Here is a 25181-nt window from a genome sequence, read left to right on the forward strand (position 1 = left end):
TATATCCTTGGTGGCTTCCATCAACCACCAGGGGTGAACAAGAAGCTCCCTAGCTATGAGGGAAGTATCTCGGTGTCTGGAGTAGGCGGAGACCCACATTCCGAGTGTGGACAACTGGGAAGCGGATTCCTCAAGCAGACATTCCTTTCACCCGGTGGAATGGGCTCTCCACCCCGAGTGTTGGCGGAGATTTGCCAGAGGAAGATCTTATGATTTCTCAATACCAAGCTACCCAGATATGGGTCGAGGTACAGGGATCCTCAGACGGAGCTAACAAATGCAGTAGCGGTGCCTTGGAGGTTCAATCTAATTTATCTCTTCCGGCCATTACCACGACTTCCTAGTGTAGTGGCTCAAATCAAGCAGGCGTCAGTGATACTGATTGCTCTGGCCACGAAGGATATGGTTCACAGACTAGTGGGGATGTCGTTATCTCCTCCATGGAAGTTACCTTGTTGCAGGGATCTGCTGTCCAAGGTCTCTTTGTTTATCTATGTCTAGATTTCTGAGGCTGACTGCGTGGAGATTGAACGCTTAGTCCTAGCCAAGAGAGGGTTTTCTGAGAGTGTTATTTTACTCTCATTCAAGCTCATAGCTGGTTGTTCGTCGCATCTGTCATAAGGTGTAGAGGACCTACTTATTCTGTTGTCCAGGATGAACTGGAGAAGGTCTTTTCTGCAAGTCCCCTGAGGGGACAGATTTCGGCCCTGTCTGTGATACTGCACAGGAGGTTTGCTGAGCTTCCTGATGTGCAGTCACTTGTTAAGGCTCTGCTAGGATCAAACCTGTGTTTAGATCTATTGCTCCTCCTTGGAGTTTAAATCTTGTTCTTTGGGTTTTGCACAGGCTCCATTGGCACCTATGCATGAAGTGGACATTAAATTATGCGTGCAGAATATCTGATTACTGCCTTGCAATGCATCCCTTCTTTCCATGCTAAGGCTGTTCTACGAACCTAGTTAGGTTTTCTTCCTAAGGTTGTGTCAATTTTCAACATCAATCAAGAGATTGTGGTTCCTTCCTATGTCCTACTTTTTCTTCGTCGTAGGAACGTTTTCAACGTAATTCTGGATGTGGTTGGTGCCTTGAAGTTCTATTTTCAGGCCACAAAGGAATTTAGACAAACTTCTTTCTCTGTTTGTTCTCTTTCCGGGAAGCATGGGGGTCAGAGGGCCTCTTTGACTTCCTTATCTTTTTGGCTGAGGAGTGTCCTCCGTTTTGCAATGAGACAGCGGGACATAAGCCTCCTCTGAGGATTACGGTTCATTCAACTAGAGCTGTGGCCTCTTCTTGGGCCTTAAGAATGAGGCTTCTATGGAGCAGTTTTGTAAGGCAGCTCTTTACATACTTTTGCAAGATTTTACAAATTTATGATTTTGCTTCGGCAGAAGCAGATTTTGGGAGAAAAGTTCTGCAGGCTGTGGTGCCCTCAGTGGTCTGCCTCCTTTTTCCTTCCCATTTTTTTCATGGGTATCATGGGCTTGGGTATTTGTTCCCACAAGTGATGAATGAAACAGTGGACTCTCCTCCCATTAAGATGGAAAACATAAATTATGCTTACCTGATAATTTAATTTCCATCTGTGTCCACTGCTCCCGCCTGTTTCTCCGGGGGGCGGACTTAAATTTAATATTCTTAAATAAGAATTTTTCTCCTACTGTTCCTTGTTCCTTTGGCAGAATGACTGGGGGATGAGGGGAGTGGGGGAGGTATTTAAACCTTTGACTGGGGTGTCTTTACCAAGTAATGAATGAAGCAGTGGACTCTCCTCCCACAGATGGAAATGAAATGATCAGGTAAGCATAATTTATGTTATTACAAAGTCCAAATTATTCCAAAATCCAAACCTTTTCTGGTCCCAAGCAGTTTGGATAAAGTGTTTTTTACCTGTATTACAATATAAAAGATTTTGCAAATCAAGAACAGCTAAGGGATACACCAATTTAAAAGCCTGCTTAATCCATGTTCCTGGTCCCCCTTGTTGACACCTGTTAGTACAGGTGTACACGGGTGAAAAATGCGCTTTGAATGAGTATTTTGGGAAATTAGCTTAGCCAAATATTTATTGCTGTGCTATACGATATTCATTTTAATTTAAACCATCAAACAAATGTATATGTTCCAAAGCTACAGGTGAAGAAGTTCTCCTGTAGCTTTATTCTTACCTTTAGCGTGCTGGAAAGCAGCACTAACCTGATCCTCTTCTACAAAGCATCCCGCCCATGCTATTAGGAGATGTAGTGCGGCATGCTCCCAGGGCAAGCGCTATAGGACCTTCTCCTTTAGTGCAGGCCCTGGGAGCCGCTATGCTAAGCCTCCTATTAGTGCAGACGGAGCTCTGTGAAGAAGAGAGGAGCAGGTTAGCATGCCTCTCCTGCTTGCTAAAAGTATTTAACCATTTAAAGTAAACAAATGAATACTGACAAATTTCGTCAGTATTGGTTTTCTTTAAATTTTCAGGTGCATTTATTTGGATTTTCGTTTTCCATAAGCAATCACCATAACTAATTAATGTATTTTGCAATGTTTTATTTTTCTTTGTTAAATATTTTACAGGGAGGTTAAATTTGAGTCCCTTTAAAGAAACAAATGTAATGTGAAAAAAGAGAGAGACACAGAGACCCCACAGCAGCACTCTAGTCTAATTAAACCTGATTTTAATCACATAGGGAGTTACCCCTAATAACAGTGACTACAGGCAATTGTATTAAGACATTGAATATGCAAGTATGTATGACAATACTGAAATATATAAAAAACATCAAAACATAAGATAGAGCCCAGAAGAGACAAACTGATAGTTAGCACCGTAGTGTAAATATAAAGGATAGGGCCCATTAGAGACAATGATACTTATCCACAATGTCCGTATCATCCAAGGAAATCCTGTGAGCTCAGGGATAATATACTTATCCAAAGATAGGTGGCCACAATCCTTTAAAGTTGAAGCATATGAAATAGTTTGTTTGACTTGATTGAAGAAGGCCCTTCCAACGCCAAATTAACAAGCTTGTGAGTACTAATACTGTCCGCTTCTACTAAGGACCAGAGTGTAACGGATTCACTTAGCTAATACCTGCTTGTGTGAGTAGTATAGAGAGGAGTGTGCAAATCTCTTACGCGGTCGGTAGCCGAGTCAACTCGGTCAATACTAGCCACGGAGAGATCAGGAAGTCTTGCCCAATGCCTGCTCCTTCAAGTAATACACACAATATGCAGTACGTTATCTAAGCCAGTGAAAACGTAGACACATACGTCCCTTTGGCGAGATTCTTATCAGATGCTGATGTCCTCAAAAAGGGAGAAAAGCCAACGTACGTTTCACCAAAGATTGGCTTTATCCGGAAAACAAATGTACCCTTCTTTCACTTCCTCCAAATTTCTCAGTGGGCAATGACTTTACTGACTCCTTGTCAACATTTTTGTAGCTAAATATTAATCTTGACATTTTTTTGCATTAAGTGTTCGTATTTCTCTCTCTATAGGACTGCAAGTAGAATTTATTAACCCCATCTTTGAGTTTTCACGTGGCATGAGGCAAATGCAGTTAGATGATGCAGAATATGCTCTTCTTATCGCAATCAACATCTTCTCTGCAGACCGACCAAATGTTCAGAATCACCAGCTTGTTGAAAACCTACAGCTGCCATATGTAGAAGCACTGCATTCCTACACTCGCATTAAGAGGCCTCAGGTAATATGAACAGTACTGTTCATGCATAACTTTTCCACAAAATGTTTCCAGTCCAATTCTTATGAGTAATTCAAATAGACAACTGTGTTAATAGTAAGACAGTCTCATGGAGAGAGGTTTTCTGAAGAAGATTTTTGTTTAAAGTTTCAGCCAATTGCTACCCCCTTTCCTCTACCTCATATTTTAGATTTCTGCTTAAAGAGCGCTGCTCTTGTCGCAACTTTGTACCTCTTACTTCTGGAAAGATTCATACTAGCTCTCCCACACATCTTTGTTTCATTCATGTAAACGGTTAAGATTTTCAATGACTTCTGCCACAGAGCTTAAAATTACTCTCTGTGACGTTGTAGGGTACCTCCTCAGTAAAACAAGAGAAACAATAAGAGTCTCTATAGAAGTGCGCAAATGATCAGAAACAGGTGTAGGTGACGGATTCAGTAGCCTATCTGAAAATACAATGCACAGTTTTCTCACATACCCTCCTTCCCTTTATGGTTATGGCTTGGGATAAGGATAGTACAGCTTTCTATCAGGTTGCTTCTCCCGTGTTTTCTCTTGTTAAGTGTATCCAGTCCACGGATCATCCATTACTTGTGGGATATTCTCCTTCCCAACAGGAAGTTGCAAGAGGATCACCCACAGCAGAGCTGCTATATAGCTCCTCCCCTCACTGCCATATCCAGTCATTCTCTTGCAACTCTCAACAAAGATGGACGTAGTAAGAGGAGAGTGGTGTATTATAGTTAGTTTTTTAACTTCAATCAAAAGTTTGTTATTTTTAAATGGTACCGGAGTGTACTGTTTCATCTCAGGCAGCATTAGAAGAAGAATCTGCCTGTGATTTCTATGATCTTAGCAGAAGTAACTAAGATCCACTGCCGTTCTCACATATTCTGAGGAGTGAGGTAACTTCAGAGGGGGAATAGCGTGCAGGTTTTCCTGCAATAAGGTATGTGCAGTTAATATATTTCTAGGGATGGAATTTGCTAGAAAAATGCTGCTGATACCGGATTAATGTAAGTTAAGCCTTAAATGCAGTGATAGCGACTGGTATCAGGCTCATTAACAGAGATACATACTCTTATAAAAGTGTAATAGAAAACGTTTGCTGGCATGTTAATCGTTTTTATATATGTTTGGTGACAAAACTTATTGGGGCCTAGTTTTTTTTCCACATGGCTGGCTTGATTTTTGCCTAGAAACAGTTTCCTGAAGCTTTCCACTGTTGCAATATGAGTGGGAAGGGCCTATTTTAGTGCTTTTCTTTGCAGGTAAAAATACTGACAGAGACATTCAGCTTCCCTCTGCATGATACAGGACATCTCTGAAGGGCTCAAAAGGCTTCAAAGTCGTGTTTGAGGAGGGTAACAATCACAGTAGACTGTGGTTTACCACAAGATATGGCGTAAATATCTTCATTGGTGTGAATCCAAGAATTACTCATGGAGGTAGGGTTAGGATTCCTAGGATATTGTCCTTCCTCCAAGAGGGTTTGGACAAAGGATTATCAGCTAGTTCTTTAAAGGGACAGATTTCTGCTCTGTCTATTCTTTTACACAAGCGTCTGGCAGAAGTTCCAGACGTTCAGGCATTTTGTCAGGCTTTAGTTAGAATTAAGCCTGTGTTTAAACCTGTTGCTCCTCCATGGAGCTTAAACTTGGTTCTTAAAGTTCTTCAGGGGGTTCCGTTTGAACCCCTTCATTCTATTGATATCAAACTTCTATCATGGAAAGTTCTTTTTCTGATGGCTATTTCCTCGGCTCGAAGAGTCTCAGAGTTATCTGCCTTACATTGTGATTCTCCTTATCTGATCTTTCATTCAGATAAAGTTGTTCTGCGTACAAAACCTGGGTTTTTACCTAAGGTGGTTTCTAACAAGAATATCAATCAAGAGATTGTTGTTCCATCATTATGTCCTAATCCTTCTTCAAAGAAGGAACGTCTTTTGCATAATCTAGACGTAGTCCGTGCCTTGAAGTTTTACTTACAGGCTACTAAAGATTTTCGTCAAACATCTAACCTGTTTGTTGTTTACTCTGGACAGAGGAGAGGTCAAAAGGCCTCGGCAACCTCTCTTTCTTTTTGGCTTAGGAGTATAATCCGTTTAGCCTATGAGACTGCTGGACAGCAGCCTCCTGAAAGGATTACAGCTCATTCTACTAGAGCTGTGGCTTCCACCTGGGCCTTTAAAAATGAGGCCTCTGTTGAACAGATTTGCAAGGCTGCGACTTTGTCTTCGCTTCATACTTTTTCCAAATTTTACAAATTTGATACTTTTGCTTCTTCGGAGGCTGTTTTTGGGAGAAAGGTGCTACAGGCAGTGGTTCCTTCCATTTAAGTTCCTGCCTTGTCCCTCCCATCATCCGTGTACTTTAGCTTTGGTATTGGTATCCCACAAGTAATGGATGATCCGTGGACTGGATACACTTAACAAGAGAAAACATAATTTATGCTTACCTGATAAATGTATTTCTCTTGTAGTGTATCCAGTCCACGGCCCGCCCTGTCCTTTTCAGGCAGGTCTAAATTTTAATTAAACTGCAGTCACCACTTCACCCTATGGTTTCTCCTTTCTCGGCTTGTTTCGGTCGAATGACTGGATATGGCAGTGAGGGGAGGAGCTATATAGCAGCTCTGTTGTGGGTGATCCTCTTGCAACTTCCTGTTGGGAAGGAGAATATCCCACAAGTAATGGATGATCCGTGGACTGGATACACTACAAGAGAAATAAATTTATCAGGTAAGCATAAATTATGTTTTTTTTATTGATTTTGCCACTATGCTCTGTAATGCACTGGACACACTTCCACATTTTGTCCATTCTCTGTTCTTTATTTTCTTCTGATGGAAAGAGTCCACAGCTGCATTCATTACTTTTCCGAATTCAGAACCTGGCCACCAGGTGGAGGCAAAGACACCACAGCCAAAGGCTTAAATACTCCTCCAACTCCCCTGATCCCCCAGTCATTCTTTGCCTTTCGTCCCAGGAGGTTGGCAGAGAAGTGTCAGAATTAGTTTGGTCTCTTATGGAGGTTAGTACTCTTCGGCATGGGAGTGGAATTTTAAGTAGTCCTGTCAGTCTCTCAGTGAGGGCTTGGATGAAAGTTAGAGTCCGGAGATGCAGGAAGAGTCTTTCTGCTAAACCATAACGACTCATGTTAACAGCTCCTCAAGCAATCGGCGTTGTCGAACTTCGCTCTGCTGCCTGCTTTCTTCTCTCAAGTCCATGGCGGAGGCAATTCTACTATCACACTTGAAAGGCCGTGTTCCTGTTCCACGGCGTAGATTCCAGTAACATTGTTTCATTTTACTTTCTTTATGAATGTACTGTAATGCAATTGTGTTCCCGAGAGGCTACCACCTTGCAGGCCTAACTTATCATAAGGGTCTCAGTGAGTCTTCTTTAGTATCTTGGAATCGAGGGTTAATATCTCCTGAGGGGGGTTATTGAACAGGGTGTTTATAATCATGTTTATGTGATTCAACCTGCTTGTGTGGTGTTTACAGGCTCGTGGTTGGAACATTGAGTTCTTTGGAAGTGACGCAACCTTATACGGTTCACCTTGTGGTAGGGCGTGGTTATGCTCCGTCTTCCATTTCCGCATTCCCGACCGTGTGGCGAAGGAGAAATTCTGGTTTACAGGGGTCTGGTCATAGGAGGTGGTGAGTGCCCCAGCCATTGTGGGTGTCAGGTGCCGTTTCTTTCATGTAATTAGCAAGAGTCCATGAGCTAGTGACGTATGGGATATACATTCCTACCAGGAGGGGCAAAGTTTCCCAAACCTCAAAATGCCTATAAATACACCCCTCACCACACCCACAATTCAGTTTTACAAACTTTGCCTCCGATGGAGGTGGTGAAGTAAGTTTGTGCTAGATTCTACGTTGATATGCGCTCCGCAGCAAGTTGGAGCCCAGTTTTCCTCTCAGCGTGCAGTGAATGTCAGAGGGATGTGAGGAGAGTATTGCCTATTTGAATGCAGTGACCTCCTTCTACGGGGTCTATTTCATAGGTTCTCTGTTATCGGTCGTAGAGATTCATCTCTTACCTCCCTTTTCAGATCGACGATATACTCTTATATATACCATTACCTCTGCTGATTCTCGTTTCAGTACTGGTTTGGCTTTCTACAAACATGTAGATGAGTGTCCTTGGGTAAGTAAATCTTATTTTCTGTGACACTCTAAGCTATGGTTGGGCACTTTGTTTATAAAGTTCTAAATATATGTATTCAAACATTTATTTGCCTTGACTCAGAATGTTCAACTTTCCTTATTTTTCAGACAGTCAGTTTCATATTTGGGATAATGCATTTGATTTAATCATTTTTTTCTTACCTTTAAAAAATTTGACTTTTTTCCCTGTGGGCTGTTAGGCTCGCGGGGGCTGAAAATGCTTCATTTTATTGCGTCATTCTTGGCGCGGACTTTTTTGGCGCAAAAATTCTTTTCCGTTTCCGGCGTCATACGTGTCGCCGGAAGTTGCGTCATTTTTTGACGTTATTTTGCGCCAAAAATGTCGGCGTTCCGGATGTGGCGTCATTTTTGGCGCCAAAAAGCATTTAGGCGCCAAATAATGTGGGCGTCTTATTTGGCGCTAAAAAATATGGGCGTCGCTTTTGTCTCCACATTATTTAAGTCTCATTTTTCATTGCTTCTGGTTGCTAGAAGCTTGTTCTTTGGCATTTTTTTCCCATTCCTGAAACTGTCATTTAAGGAATTTGATAAATTTTGCTTTATATGTTGTTGTTTTTTCTCTTACATATTGCAAGATGTCTCACGTTGCATCTGAGTCAGAAGATACTACAGGAAAATCGCTGTCTAGTGCTGGATCTACCAAAGCTAAGTGTATCTGCTGTAAACTTTTGGTAGCTATTCCTCCAGCTGTTGTTTGTATTGATTGTCATAACAAACTTGTTAAAGCAGATAATATTTCCTTTAGTAAAGTACCATTGCCTGTTGCAGTTCCTTCAACATCTAAGGTGCAGAATGTTCCTGATAACATAAGAGATTTTGTTTCTGAATCCATAAAGAAGGCTATGTCTGTTATTTCTCCTTCTAGTAAACGTAAAAAATCTTTTAAAACTTCTCTCCCTACAGATGAATTTTTAAATGAACATCATCAGTCTGATTCTGATGACTCTTCTCGTTCAGAGGATTCTGTCTCAGAGGTTGATGCTGATAAATCTTCATATTTATTTAAAATGGAATTTATTCGTTCTTTACTTAAAGAAGTTCTAATTGCTTTAGAAATAGAGGATTCTGGTCCTCTTGATACTAATTCTAAACGTTTGGATAAGGTATTTAAATCTCCTGTGGTTATTCCAGAAGTTTTTCCTGTTCCTAATGCTATTTCTGCAGTAATTTCCAAAGAATGGGATAAATTGGGTAATTCATTTACTCCTTCTAAACGTTTTAAGCAATTATATCCTGTGCCGTCTGACAGATTAGAATTTTGGGACAAAATCCCTAAAGCTGATGGGGCTATTTCTACCCTTGCTAAACGTACTACTATTCCTACGTCAGATGGTACTTCGTTTAAGGATCCTTTAGATAGGAAAATTGAATCCTTTCTAAGAAAAGCTTATCTGTGTTCAGGTAATCTTCTTAGACCTGCTATATCTTTGGCTGATGTTGCTGCAGCTTCAACTTTTTGGTTGGAAACCTTAGCGCAACAAGTAACACATCATGATTCTCATGATATTATTATTCTTCTTCAGCATGCTAATAATTTTATCTGTGATGCCATCTTTGATATTATCAGAGTTGATGTCATGTTTATGTCTCTAGCTATTTTAGCTAGAAGAGCTTTATGGCTTAAGACTTGGAATGCTGATATGGCTTCTAAATCAACTCTACTTTCCATTTCTTTCCAGGGTAACAAATTATTTGGTTCTCAGTTGGATTCTATTATTTCAACTGTTACTGGTGGGAAAGGAACCTTTTTACCACAGGATAAAAAATCTAAGGGTAAAAACAGAGCTAATAATCGTTTTCGTTCCTTTCGTTTCAACAAAGAACAAAAACCTGATCCTTCATCCTCAGGAGCAGTTTCAGTTTGGAAACCATCTCCAATCTGGAATAAATCCAAGCCAGCCAGAAAGGCAAAGCCTGCTTCTAAGTCCACATGAAGGTGCGGCCCTCATTCCAGCTCAGCTGGTAGGGGGCAGGTTACGTTTTTTCAAACAAATTTGGATCAATTCTGTTCACAATCTTTGGATTCAGAACATTGTTTCAGAAGGGTACAGAATTGGTTTCAAGATGAGACCTCCTGCAAAGAGATTTTTTCTTTCCCGTGTCCCAGTAAATCCAGTAAAAGCTCAAGCATTTCTGAATTGTGTTTCAGATCTAGAGTTGACTGGAGTAATTATGCCAGTTCCAGTTCAGGAACAGGGGATGGGGTTTTATTCAAATCTCTTCATTGTACCAAAGAAGGAGAATTCCTTCAGACCAGTTCTGGATCTAAAAATATTGAATCGTTATGTAAGGATACCAACGTTCAAGATGGTAACTGTAAGGACTATCTTGCCTTTTGTTCAGCAAGGGAATTATATGTCCACAATAGATTTACAGGATGCATATCTGCATATTCCGATTCATCCGGATCATTATCGGTTCCTGAGATTCTCTTTTCTGGACAAGCATTACCAGTTTGTGGCTCTGCCGTTTGGCCTTGCTACAGCTCCAAGAATTTTTACAAAGGTTCTCGGTGCCCTTCTGTCTGTAATCAGAGAACAGGGTATTGTGGTATTTCCTTATTTGGACGATATCTTGGTACTTGCTCAGTCTTTACATTTAGCAGAATTTCATACGAATCGACTTGTGTTGTTTCTTCAAGATCATGGTTGGAGGATCAATTTACCAAAAAGTTCATTGATTCCTCAGACAAGGGTAACCTTTCTGGGTTTCCAAATAGATTCAGTGTCCATGACTCTGTCTTTAACAGACAAGAGGCGTCTAAAACTGATGGCAGCTTTTCGAAACCTTCAGTCACAATCATTCCCTTCGGTAGCCTTATGCATGGAAATTCTAGGTCTTATGACTGCTGCATCGGACGCGATCCCCTTTGCTCGTTTTCACATGCGACCTCTTCAGCTTTGTATGCTGAATCAATGGTGCAAGGATTACACAAAGATATCTCAATTAATATCTTTAAAACCGATTGTTCGACACTCTCTAACGTGGTGGACAGATCACCATCTTTTAATTCAGGGGGCTTCTTTTGTGCTTCCGACCTGGACTGTAATTTCAACAGATGCAAGTCTCACAGGTTGGGGAGCTGTGTGGGGATCTCTGACGGCACAAGGAGTTTGGGAATCTCAGGAGGTGAGATTACCGATCAATATTTTGGAACTCCGTGCAATTTTCAGAGCTCTTCAGTTTTGGCCTCTTCTGAAGAGAGAATCGTTCATTTGTTTTCAGACAGACAATGTCACAACTGTGGCATACATCGATCATCAAGGAGGAACTCACAGTCCTCTGGCTATTAAAGAAGTATCTCGAATTTTGGTTTGGGCGGAATCCAGCTCCTGTCTAATCTCTGCGGTTCATATCCCAGGTGTAGACAACTGGGAAGCGGATTATCTCAGTCACCAAACGTTGCATCCGGGTGAATGGTCTCTTCACCCAGAGGTGTTTTTTCAGATCGTTCAAATGTGGGAACTTCCAGAAATAGATTTGATGGCGTCCCATCTAAACAAGAAACTTCCCAGGTATCTGTCCAGATCCCGGGATCCTCAGGCGGAGGCAGTGGATGCATTATCACTTCCTTGGAAGTATCATCCTGCCTATATCTTTCCGCCTCTAGTTCTTCTTCCAAGAGTAATCTCCAAGATTCTGAAGGAATGCTCGTTTGTTCTGCTGGTAGCTCCGGCATGGCCTCACAGGTTTTGGTATGAGGATCTTGTCCGTATGGCCTCTTGCCAACCGTGGACTCTTCCGTTAAGACCAGACCTTCTGTCACAAGGTCCTTTTTTCCATCAGGATCTGAAATCCTTAAATTTAAAGGTATGGAGATTGAACGCTTGATTCTTCGTCAAAGAGGTTTCTCTGACGCTGTGATTAATACTATGTTACAGGCTCGTAAATCTGTATCTAGAGAGATATATTATAGAGTCTGGAAGACTTATATTTCTTGGTGTATTTCTCATCATTTTTCTTGGCATTCTTTTAGAATTCCGAGAATTTTACAGTTTCTTCAGGATGGTTTAGATAAAGGTTTGTCCGCAAGTTCCTTGAAAGGACAAATCTCTGCTCTTTCTGTTCTTTTTCACAGAAAGATTGCTATTCTTCCTGATATTCATTGTTTTGTACAAGCTTTGGTTCGTATAAAACCTGTCATTAAGTCAATTTCTCCTCCTTGGAGTTTGAATTTGGTTCTGGGGGCTCTTCAAGCTCCTCCGTTTGAACCTATGCATTCATTGGACATTAAATTACTTTCTTGGAAAGTTTTGTTCCTTTTGGCCATCTCTTCTGCCAGAAGAGTTTCTGAATTATCTGCTCTTTCTTGTGAGTCTCCTTTTCTGATTTTTCATCAGGATAAGGCGGTGTTGCGAACTTCTTTTGAATTTTTACCTAAAGTTGTGAATTCCAACAACATTAGTAGAGAAATTGTGGTTCCTTCATTATGTCCTAATCCTAAGAATTCTAAGGAGAAATCGTTGCATTCTTTGGATGTTGTTAGAGCTTTGAAATATTATGTTGAAGCTACTAAATCTTTCAGAAAGACTTCTAGTCTATTTATCTTTTCCGGTTCTAGAAAAGGCCAGAAAGCTTCTGCCATTTCTTTGGCATCTTGGTTGAAATCTTTAATTCATCTTGCCTATGTTGAGTCGGGTAAAACTCCGCCTCAGAGAATTACAGCTCATTCTACTAGGTCAGTTTCTACTTCCTGGGCATTTAGGAATGAAGCTTCGGTTGATCAGATTTGCAAAGCAGCAACTTGGTCCTCTTTGCATACTTTTACTAAATTCTACCATTTTGATGTATTTTCTTCTTCTGAAGCAGTTTTTGGTAGAAAAGTACTTCAGGCAGCGGTTTCAGTTTGAATCTTCTGCTTATGTTTTTCGTTAAACTTTATTTTGGGTGTGGATTATTTTCAGCAGGAATTGGCTGTCTTTATTTTATCCCTCCCTCTCTAGTGACTCTTGTGTGGAAAGATCCACATCTTGGGTAATCATTATCCCATACGTCACTAGCTCATGGACTCTTGCTAATTACATGAAAGAAAACATAATTTATGTAAGAACTTGCCTGATAAATTCATTTCTTTCATATTAGCAAGAGCCATGAGGCCCACCCTTTTTTTGTGGTGGTTATGATTTTGTATAAAGCACAATTATTCCAATTCCTTATTTTATATGCTTTCGCACTTTTTTATCACCCCACTTCTTGGCTATTGGTTAAACTGAATTGTGGGTGTGGTGAGGGGTGTATTTATAGGCATTTTGAGGTTTGGGAATGTATATCCCATACGTCACTAGCTCATGGACTCTTGCTAATATGAAAGAAATGAATTTATCAGGTAAGTTCTTACATAAATTATGTTTTTTGTGTTAATCTTTAGTCCATATTTGCCTTTCCTCTATCCAGTTATAGAGGATTCTGATGCTGAAATTGTGCAAAATTCAGATTCCGTTATGGAGGATTCTGATACTGAGACTATTTTAATTTCAGATTCTGCGTCCGGTGAAGTATCAGGTTTGGCCTCATTGACACATGTCAACCAATTTTGTTCTATATGCCATATGAGAGCGTCTGGTTCCTCGGGTTCGGGAATCAAGGGTCAGCTGAGACATTCACCTTTGGGGGTCCCGTCCTCCAAGAGGCGAGTTCCCTACCACTCCATCCTTCTACACATGCGGGTAACCCTGTTTATGATTATTCCTTCATGCAGGGCGACGTGTTCCCCCCCGGAGGTTGCAGCACGTTTTCGCTTCCACATATTGTTGGCGATTATTAGTCTGCAGAGTCCAGACGTTTATGCGCGTCTGTGCTCGTGCCCTATTGTCCCGGGGTTACCACCTTGGGGAGGACCTGTACAGTTCCCTGTGGGGGTAACTGTTCCTGAGTGTTGTACCTTCCGTTATAGAGTGGCACGTCTTTTTGCGTCCTACTCAGACATGTTTTTCAGTTATTAAATGATCCTATCCTTCTCGGATACAGGAATTTTCAGTCTGCTTCGAATGGTACACCTCAGCAGACGTGGGGATGATGTAATATTCTGATTGTTCTTGTTTGAGATCCTTCCCAGGTTGTTTTGATTAGGGCTCTGTTCAGCTGGTCCTGCAGTAGGTCTGTTTCCTTATTGTGCGTTAACCTACAGGTTGCCTTATATTTTCTTTTTATCCGGTTAGGATGTCTTTATTTTGTTTATTATTTTCTTTCGGGGATCTTACACTGGGATCGATGCTCTCTGTTACTTTGTCGGAAGTGTTTTTGGGGACATATTTGTCTGTTTCCCTTCTTCCCCTCTGAGGGAGGATTTATACAGCCTGACGGTTGGGACCCGGATGCAGGCTGCTCCTGTTGGGTTCGGTTCTGTCTTGTGGCTGTTCAGACACGTGGCGCCGTTCTGATTGGCGGGTCCCTTCAAGGTGCCGAGTGCTCATGTTATCTTTTCTTTTTCATTCAACGAAGCATTCTAGAGGACCTGTGGGTCTACAAGGCAAGAAGGATTGTCTCAGTCCTTATAGCCTTCGATTTGGATGACTGGGACAGTGCATTCTCCGATGCGTCGTTCTATGGCATCTGGTATTACCGGATCCTAGTGTTCTGCTCCCACGTGGTGGAGTGTTGGAGGGCTTAGCGCCTTCTTCCCGCCGTGTGGCGGTTTGGCCTTTTTTCTCTTGAGGCTCGAGGAATGTCCTTGGACTGGTCCTCAGCAGCTAGTAAGTTAAAGGGTAATTTGGCTGCCTTGCAGCTGTTGGGTTGCAGATTGTAACCAGCTGCATTCATTGCCCATCGACTGTGTACTGTCTAGCTGTTTTTATGGTCATTTTTTGATCTCCCTCCGTGATCTCCATGTTAGGCCTCCTTTTAGGGGCCTGGGAGATGTTTTTTCCCTGTTGGGGACACTGGGCGTGGTCTCCTTGGGCTTGTTTGGGGTTACTCCCGGAACTGGGGATGGTTCGAACCCCTTCTCCCTGTGTTCATTCGCTTGTGCGGAGATGATGTGGAGAACAGCCTTTGCTCGAGTGGTTTTGACCTCAAGGTATCCCCTTGCCTTATTGTCCTGAGGCTGTTGGTGAGTCTAGAAGCTCTAGCGTCGTCGCACTACTTTTTACTGTCTTGGCTCCTTGGAGAGTGGGACTTTGGCAAGGGGTGGTCTCTTCCTTAGGGACTTGCAAGTTTTTCTCATTATCCAAGTGATCTGGATATCACATTTAGTATCCCCTGTAGTCTGGGTTGTTATTCAGACGGGGTGTTAAGTTTGCGGGTACTGTTTATCTAAACAATTGGGAGTTTGGGCATGTTCTCCCTGGGGTTTCCGGTTGCTGATTTTCCTTCTGCATTTTCCCTTGTGGATCCTGTTGTGGGTTGTTACCAGACCTTTAGGCATTTAAAGATGATGTAGTCCAGCAACGACTGTAGCCCAAGACAGAGGGTACTCCTTAGAGTGACTGCCACACTCAACAATAGTAGTGCACAAAGAAGAAATAAAGGGTAGCTCCTCTTGATAAAAATCCAAATTTATTAAATGAACAGGATCAGACAAAGGAAACACAATGTTTTGTGGTCAATACCCCTTAGTCATGTGATAACACACACTCATACCACACCTGTTTAAATAGGCTAGGCCAGGTAATTAACTCTTTCAATTAACTCTTACAATTACTTCCAATGAAGCTGGCCCACAGGTATATTGCCTTACTGACCTCCACTGGCCAAGGGTGGAATGACATGCAAACTTAAAAACAAATGTATGAAAGCCTCAAAAAATATTTACATATTCACCTAATCATCTACAGTAATGTTACATACAAACAACCAACACCATGGACATTTTATTCAATGCATTTCATATTTCACTCTGCAACTGCTGAAAACAAAATAAAATGCATACCAACTCTAGAGCAACATTTATCTAAGTGATTAACCCTGTAGCCACATACCTCTCTACTGACCCCTATTTAAAGGGAAAACATGGTCATAAAAGGGACAGAGAGTGATAACTCATTGACCCAGAACATGTTTATAAAAATGACAGAATATCAGTATAGTTAAACAAGCAGAACATCAATAGAAGACAGACCAATCGATTTCTCTGTTCATCCCCTTCAGTTCCAGGGTATCTAACTTAAAAATCCAATAGGATTCACGTTGTTTCAACAACAAAGTTCTATTTACCCCCCCCGTCTGGGGGTCTTGATATGGTCGATAACCTGGAACCGAAGTTGGCTCACATGGTGTCCTGCTTGCAAAAAATGATACGCTACTGGGGCAATTATTACTTTACATCTGATGTTGCTCTTGTGTTCCGTAATGCGGTCGCCCACTCGTCTGGTAGACTCACCTACATAGGCCCGCCCACAGGGACACTTAATCAAGTAGATAACGAAGCTGGTATTACAGGTATAATAATCCCTGAATTTTAACTTGTATCCAGTTTGAGGGTGTACAAAATGTGGACTTTTAATGATAGATACACAATTTACACAACACAAACAAGGGAAGCAACCCAGATTCTTCTTGGTAATATATCCCTGTTGGGGGGACCTGCCAGGACCAACATCAGCCTTAATGAGCGAGTCTCTCAAACTTCTGTTGCGCTTATAAGCTGGCATTGGATACTGGCGGAACTCCTCAACATTGGGTATACAATTCTGTAAGATGTAATTTCCAAATTTTCTCTACAATAACTAGAGACAAAAACCAATCTCTTTTCCCGTTCATGAGGGGGTTTAATTTTAAACAATGTGTCCCCATCAATTGCAGCCACTGTTTGGATGGTGTCCTGTACCAATGCTGTCGGATAACCTCTTTGAATAAATTTTTCCCCCATCTCTGATAATCTAATTAAGGATCTGTCAGAGTCATCCACAATCCTTTTAACCCTTAGCATTTGGCTACGTGGGAGGGATTTCACTAGGGGTAAAGGATGTGCGCTCTCATAATGGAGCAAACTGTTTCTGTCAATGGCCTTTCTTAACAGGTCAGTTTTAAATCAAAAAAAATCAATGCTAGACTCACTCCAAACTAGCTTGAACTGTATATTATTGGTGGAGTGATTTAAGTCTGCTACAAAGGATTCCAGGGCCCCAACGTCGCCCAGCCAGACCCCAAAGATATCGTCGATGTAGCACACCAACGAAACTCAGGGTGTTCAAAAACAAATCTCTCTTCGAACAAATTCATAAAAATGTTGGCATAATTTGGGCCGACGTTGGAGCCCATAGCTGTGCCCTGTAATTGCATATAAAACTGATCCTCAAACAGGAAGTAGTTATTATACAAAATAATTTCCAGCAATTGCAGAATGAAAGAAATTTCAAGGGTAGAATATAGACCACTGGAATGTAAAGCACTACTTACAGACTCGATGCCACCAGCATGTGAAATAGATGTATAAAGGCTAGTGACATCGAGACTGAAGAATATTAATTTGTCAGTGGATAATTCTAAATTATGAATTTTAGCAAGAAAATCGTTAGTGTCCTTAATAAAAGTACATGACTGCTCCACCATAGGTCTCAAAATTTTATCCAAATAGATGGCTATGTTGGAAAAAATAGAATTGGTGCCTGCCACAATAGGGCGACCTGGTGGAGCAGTCATGGACTTGTGGATCTTAGGTAGGACATAAAGAACCGGAGTAACCGGATCTTTTACCTGCAAAAATTGGCTAGTTTTCTTGTCAATGATATTCAACTTCAGTGCAGTGTCAACAGTCACCTGTATCTCTTGTTTCAATTTGAATACTGGATTGTATGAGATTGGACTATATACGGACTGTGCACTAAGCTGCCGGTAAATTTCAACGGTAGCCCCGCCCTTATCTGCCGGCTTTAAAGAGATAACGAGATTACTTTAAAGCCGGCAGATAAGGGCGGGGCTACCGTTGTTCTTAATAAGTCTGACTACAAACAAGAAATTTACCGGCTTGAAGTTTATTAAGTGAAAGTGCATAATAGTAAAACAATCTTATATTTTCCTTAAAGTGAAAGTGCTTATTTATCAAATGTCCCAAGTTGTCCTTAATAAAATAAGTTAAGTGAATTTGGGTATTTTTATTGCTTTTGGAATAGGGGTCTGTTCCTATGATAATTGCTTCTCATGTTTAAGGCAATTTTGTATATCTTTTAAAGTGACAGCACAATTTTTAAAGTTTTTATTTTTTCTGTCAGTTTCATTTTGGAGCTAGAATACTGCTTCTATGGAAATATATCTGTTATGCCTTGATTCATAAATTGTTACTATGCAATTTTGTTTCTCCTGCTTAAAAGGGACTTTATAATGTTATTTTCTGAGCCTCATGTCTATCAGGATGATGCTGTTTAGGCATTGCCACAGCTTTCTCCTCAAACGTCCCAAGCCTTTATGGATACACTAATAGTGTCCTGCATTTCCTCTCAGTCTCCTAGAGGAGTATATTTGCCTGCAGAAATGGCTGCACAGATATATTCTGCGGTACCTGCAGCATTATCTGCTTTTCCTATGTTCAAGGGAACACGCAAGAGGAAAATTAGAGATTCAGATAGTAAGGTTTCTGTTCCATCTCCTGCTACAAAGATTGCCCTCCCTCATATGTCTGATGAGGAGGATACGTTGGTAGCCCCTGAGGATGAAATCTCAGATTCGGACAGTATAATTCCTTTATCTGATACTGAAGAAGTACACTTCTGATTTAAGCCTGAACATCTTTGTGTACTGTTAAAGGAGGTATTGGCTGCTTTGGAAGACTCTGATACTCATGTCGCTGTCAACCCAAGGAAATCTAGTAAATTTAATAAATTCTATGATTTTCCTTCCTCTATGGAGGTGTTTTCTGTTCCAGACTGTGCAACAGAGATTTGTTCACAGGAATGGGAGAAGCCAGGGGTAATTTTCTTCCCATCTTTAAAAATGTTTCCTGTCGCTGACTCCATTAAAGATTTGTGGCGCATGGTGCCTAAAGTAGAAGGGGCCTTTTCTACTCTGGCTGAGAGAACTATGATCCCTATAGAGGAAGAGCTGTTCTTTTATGGATCCCTGGACAAAAAGCTGGTGGCTTATTTGTTAAAGATGTAGGTTCATCAAGATTTTCAGATGCCTTGTCTGATTCAATTTGGGAGACTTCTTTGGAGAAGATCCAAGACAGGATTGAGGCTCTCAAACTAGCCAATTCATTTATTTCTGATGCTCCCGTGCAAATTTTAGCTGGGAGTCTAGATTTCTGGCTTCTGTGTCTTAGCCACAGAGTGTGGTGGCTAAACTCTTCAGCTGATGTTACTTCTAATTCCAAGTTTTTGATGCTCCCTTTCAAGGGTAAGACCTTGTTTGGACCTGGTCTGGCTGAAATGATTTCTGATATTACGGTTGGAAAAGGGCCTTTTCTACCATTAATCAAGAAGCACAGACTTTAAAGACGTCAGTTATTTTAGTTCCATTCGTATCTTCAAAGGAAATTTTTCTTGGAAACCCATTCAGTTTTGGATATGAGATGTCCCAGTTGGGCTGTGGACATAGTATTTCAGGGTTACAGAATTTAATTTTAAAAATTTCACTCCCAGGGGCAGATTTCACCTCCCTTGTTTACCTGCAGTCTAGATATAAAAGAGGTATTCTTGAACTATGTTCAGGACCTTCCTTCCTGTGAGTGATAGTTCCAGTAAAAGAACAGGGGCCTAGGGTTCTATTCAATTTTGTTCTTGGTTCCCAATAAAGAGGGGATTTATTGACCCTTTCTAGACCTTAAGAGTCTCAACGAATTGCCTAGAGTGCCATTCTTCTAAATGGAAATCTTTTGTTTTGCTCTTCCTTTGGTCCAAGAGGGTCAGTTCATGACGACCATAGACCTGAAGGATACGTATCTTCATGTTCCCTTTCAGGGATCATTTTAAGTTACTTAGATTTGCCCTTATAGACAATCACTTTCAGTTTGTGGTTCTGGGGGCTCTCTTTGCAAGGATTCTGGGAAGAGTTCCCTTGTTATAGCTACAAGGGTAGTTTTCTTAAGGACCATAATAGTTTCCCTATCTATAAAGAATTTTCTGACAGAGGTCAGAAATTTCAGATTTTTTACTCTTGCCTCTTTTCGACCATCAGTGGCTCACTGTATGGTTATTTGGTCTGATGGTCACTCTCATGGACATCTTCCCTTTACTCAATCTCAATTGTGAGCTCTGCAGTTATGCATGCTCAGATAATGGTACGGAGTCCTTTCGGATTTATCTCAGAGGATAGATCTAGACAGTCAACAAGAGACTCTCTCCTGTGGTGGCCTTCTCAGGAACATCTGGCTCAGGGCACATGCTTTCAGAGACCTTCCTGGGTGATTGGGCCTTGGACTCCAGCCTGCTAAGGCTGGGGAGCAATCTGGGATTCGTTAAAGGGATAGTATAGTCAAAATTAAACTTTCATGATTCAGATAGAGCAGGCAATTTTAAGCAACTTTCTAATTTACTCCTATTATCAATTTTAATTTGTACTCTTGGTATCTTTATTTTAAAAAAACTGTAATGTAAGCTTAGAAGCCGGCCCATTTTTGGTTCAGCACCTGGGTAGCGCTTGCTGATTGGTGTATAAATGTAGCCATCCAATCAGCAAGCGCTACCCAGGTGCTGAACCAAAATGGGCCGTCTCCTAAGCATACTTTCCAGCTTTTTAAAATAAAGATAACAAGAGAACAAAGAAAAATTGATAATAGGAGTAAATTAGAAATTTGCTAAAAATTGCATGCTCTATCTGAATCATGAAAGTTTATTTTTGACTATACTATCCCTTTTAAAGGCCCAGGGTCTATGGAGTAGAGAGGATTCTGCTCTCTCCATAAACATCTTGAGTTGAAAACAATTTTCAATGCTCTGATGGCTTGATCTTAGTTGTCCATTGCCTGATTTAACGGGTTCCAGTCAGGCTTCATCACCTCTGTGGTTTACATCGAAGGAATTCAGAGTTCCTTAGTCATGAAGGAGGTGGTTTGGATTATTCAGTGGGTGGAAGCTCACATTTGTTTGTCTTTCTGACATCCACATTCCAGGTCTGGACAGCTGGGAAGCAGATTTCCTGAGCAGACTGTCTTTTCATCCAGGGGAGTGGGCTCTCCATCCGTCGGTGTTCTTTATGTTAACCCTTAAATGGGGTGTACCGGCATTGGTTCTGATAACGTCTCGGCAGATTGCTAACCTTTCCAGGTATGGTTCAAGGTCGAGAGATTCGCAGGCCGCCCTGATGGATAATCTGGTGGTTCTTTGGGATTTCGGTCTAGCTTACCGGTTTCCTCTGTTTGCGCTCCTTCCACAAGTCTTTGCTCATATCAAATAGGTATCGGCATCAGTATTTTTAATAGCTCCTGCATGGCCTTGACCGATCTGGTATACTGACCTTGTAAAGGTGTCATCTCTGCCACCTTGGAGGTTACCTTTGAGAAAGCACTTTCTATCTTAGGGTCCATTCATCCATCTCAATATCGTTTCTCTGAAGCCAACTGCTTGGAGATTGAACGCTTAGTTCTATCTTAACGTAGATTTTCTGTGTCGGTCATGGAGACCATGATCCAGGCTTCCAAGACTGTTTATTGATAGTTTTTCTAAGGGTATGGTGTATATACCTTTCTTGGTGTGAATCATTGGGCTACTCTTGGAGTAGTAGGGTTAGGATTCCTAGAATTTGGTCTTTTCTTCAGGAAGATCAGTCAGTTATTTGGAAGGGTCAGATTTCTGCTTTTTCCTGTGTCTGGCGGGTGTGTCAGATGTTCCATCTTTTTGACAGGCCCTGGTCAGTCTCAGGCCTGTGTTTAAAAACACGTTTAAGGCTCCAAGGAGGAGCAACAGACTTGAAGGCTTTGTAGCAGGCTCCATTTGAGCCTTTGCATTCCATAGATTCTGTTATCTTGGAAAATTTTTGTTTCTTTTTGCTTTCTCTTCTGCTCTGAGAGTCTCAGAACTCTCGGCTTTCCAGTGTGATTTGCCTTCCCTTATCTTTCATGCTAATAAGGCGGTTCTAAGTTGGATTTTCTACCTAAAGTGGTTTTGGAATTAATTATTATTCAGGAACTTGTTGTTCCTTCTCTATGTCCTAATCCTTCTTCTTATAATTCGTTTAGCTTATGAGACTGCTAGTCAGCAGTCTCCTGAAGAGAGTTACAGCTCATTATACAAGGGTTGTATCCTCTTCTCCGGCTTTCAAAGATGAAGCTTCTGTGGAACAAATTTGCAACGCTGCAACTTGGTCCCCTCTGTGTAATTTTTCAAATTTTTTCAAATGTGATTGATTCTTTTGTCTTGGCTGAGGCTTGTTTTTGGAGGTTCTTCAAGCGGTGGTGCCTTCTGTTTAGGTCTGCCTGTCTTGTTTTCTCTCCCTAGTCATCTGTGTCCTCTAGCTTAGGTATTGGTTCCCACTAGTAATTGATGACGTTGTAGACTCTCCATATCTTAGGAGAGTCTACAAAATTTATGCTTACCTGATAAATTTATTTATTTCCGGTATGGAGAGTTATTTTTTGTCTAAACCTCAGGCACCTCTACACCTGTGTGTTATTCCTTTTTCCATTTCACTTCAGTCAAATGACTGGGGATTGTTGGTAGGGGAGTGACACTTATAGTCCAAAACAAACTTTCTTTATTCAGATAGGGCATGTAATTTAAAAAAAAAAATCCAATTTACTTCTATCACCAATTTTGCTTTGTTCTCTTGGTATTCTTAGTTGAAAACTAAATCTAGGAGGTTCATATGCTAATTTCTAAGCCCTTGAAGGCCGCCTCTTATCTTAGGGCATTTTGACAGTTTTTCACCCCTAGAGGGTGTTCATGTGTTTCATATAGATGACACTGTGCTCACGCACGTGGAGTTCCTATGAGCCAGCTCTGATTGGCTAAAATGCAAGTCTGTCTAAAGAAATGAAATAAGGAGGCAGTCTGCAGAAGCTTAGATACAGGGTAATCACAGAGGTAAAAAGTGTATCAATATAACTTATGCAAAACTAGGGAATAAGTAATAAAGGGATTATCTATCTTTTAAAACGATAAATATTCTTGTGTAGACTGTCCCTTTAACAGCTTTGCTGTGGTGCTCTTTGCTTCCCCCTGCTGGCCAGGAGTGATATTCTCACTAGTAATTGATGATGTCGTAGACTCTCCATATCCGGAAAGAGAGAAATTTATCAGGTAAGCATACATTTTGTTTTTTGCCAAAATGTGCTTTAACAGAGAAGAACTTTCCTGAAGCATATTAGTCTGATCCTGCTAATACAGCCCCAAAATACTAGACAATTTTCTGTACGAGGAACAATGCAACCCCAGATGATCATTTCAGCCTTTTTTTAGGCCTCATCAGTGAGCTGCAGCCGTATTTCCCCATAACACTTAGGGAGACCACCAAGAGTCACATTTTACATATTAACATTATATATGATTACCTTGCATTATTTTATGCCAATCTGCTTTTTCATAGATGCTGCACAGTTATTTCCTGGTGTGATAACTTGTACAGTACTATTTTGTATTTGTTTTCATAGGATCATCTGATGTTTCCCCGAATGTTGATGAAACTGGTCAGTTTGCGAACTCTAAGCAGCGTACACTCAGAGCAGGTCTTTGCTCTCCGCCTTCAGGACAAGAAGCTGCCTCCATTGCTTTCAGAAATCTGGGATGTTCATGAGTAGCAGGTGGCTGCAGCAAACATTTCAGTTCAAAACTGTTGCAACAGACTAAATATGCTTAAACCCAATTCGAAAATCGTCCAAACAGCAGAGAATTTGCTGGGAAAGGCCATGATGGGGAAAATGCATATTTCAGAAGATATGAGAGGATATTGTCTCATCCAAACATCTTTGCTCAACCTCAAAAAAGGCTTTATACTGATTGTAAAGATCCACAGCTAGATGAAGTGAATCTGTTTCTCTCTTTTGAAATCCGAACAATATGATGTTCACTGTGCTGTTTCTGGTAGATGGTTTCAGAGACTGTTGTAAGCTTGAGTGTTTGTTTTTTTTGCTGAAGAGGACATATTGCTCAGAAATGCAAGCAGATAAAACGTTCATCCTGAATTGTACAAGGTCTCATAAAATGCAGAGTACATTTATAGAAATATTTTGATTGAGAATAATTTGCAATGTAGACAAACGATAAAACAGCTGGCTACTTAACATCTGATTTGATGTGAAATAATCAGTGACTGCTCGTGGAAAGTGAAGTAATCAATCCTTCCTATGTGGAGAAAATAATTTCTTCAACGAAAAAAAGTGCTTCAGAAAAAATATTAATATTTAAGAACTACCTCTCTGGTTATGTTTAAATAGTGGGTGTCTGAATGCCTTGTGTCTTTCTGAAAAGCTTCCTTCTTTAGACCTGGAATGAGAAATTGTCTCCATGCTTACTTGTGACATATGGAGCAGTTTCTGCCTTCATCAATTTAATCTTCATACCATCATTCTATTTTTGCATCCTTACAAAACCTGGCACTTGTTTGTACATCTAGTTTAATATGCACTTATCACATTTTTATTTTTTAGAGTTCTAAACGGAAAAGACATTTAGTTCTGCACTTACATTGAAACGTAGATGTCATAGGCTTGGAGATAAAAGCCAATAACCAACAGTTAGTAGCTTGGTGTAAAATTCAGTGTGCATCAAAAGCAAATTTATTGGACAATTTTATGTACATTACACAAAAAAATTTAATTTAACCCCAATTATAAACTATAGACAATCATTAGCTGCCAAAGTGGCTTTTGGTGTGTCACATGACCTTTTTTTTTTTTTTTTTCTAAAATCTCTGCAATGTTAGCATGGCATGGGTTTGACGGCAACCAATCACCAAGCTTTTATGGGCACCCCTTACAAAACCCTTTATCTTGTGCCAATCACCATCTTGTCGCATAACCTTTTCCCCTTGTACTTTAATTGGATGGACTCTCACTTAAATATCCAGTAGAAAACATTATCATGATAGTTTGGACCACAGCTTCTGGAACCAAGCCGTGCACAGAGGGTTTTAAGGGTGTCCACCGCACAAAAGTAGGGAAAGGGAAAATAGATAACTAACTATTCATGAGATACATGAGTTTACACCATCTCATTATAGAGAAATAAAGATATAATTATCATATAATTTTTGAAAAAACTTAATTTGCATGGGTTTTTTTATTTATATTTTGAGATGTGCAAACAGTTTGCTGCTTCTTTCTAAAACTTTGTATTTTTGGGAAAATCATATGAAAATGAACTGAACTTTGCTCATCCAAACTACCCTAAGCAAGAGAAAGTGTGTATTAAACTTTTAAGAAGTTTTTTATTAATAATATTGAAGGGACAGTGCACTGTAAATTTTTCTTCCAATCACGTTCCCG

At 40.7% G+C, this 25181-nt stretch overlaps 1 protein-coding gene across 2 annotated transcripts in view; it reads left to right on the top strand.

The window, feature by feature from the left end:
- Positions 1-24955, top strand: part of LOC128638694 (oxysterols receptor LXR-beta) — a 184893-nt gene extending 159938 nt beyond the window's left edge. For both annotated transcript variants that reach the window (XM_053690814.1, XM_053690815.1), the window contains exons 10-11: positions 3486-3694; positions 23349-24955. In XM_053690814.1, the coding sequence (XP_053546789.1) occupies positions 3486-3694; positions 23349-23495 (356 nt within the window). In that variant the 3' untranslated portion in view covers positions 23496-24955. The remainder of the gene's footprint in view (positions 1-3485; positions 3695-23348) is intronic.
- Positions 24956-25181: the final 226 nt, after the last annotated feature.

The sequence above is a fragment of the Bombina bombina genome, chromosome 8 (genome assembly GCF_027579735.1).
Source record: "Bombina bombina isolate aBomBom1 chromosome 8, aBomBom1.pri, whole genome shotgun sequence".
Classification (NCBI taxonomy): domain Eukaryota; kingdom Metazoa; phylum Chordata; class Amphibia; order Anura; family Bombinatoridae; genus Bombina; species Bombina bombina.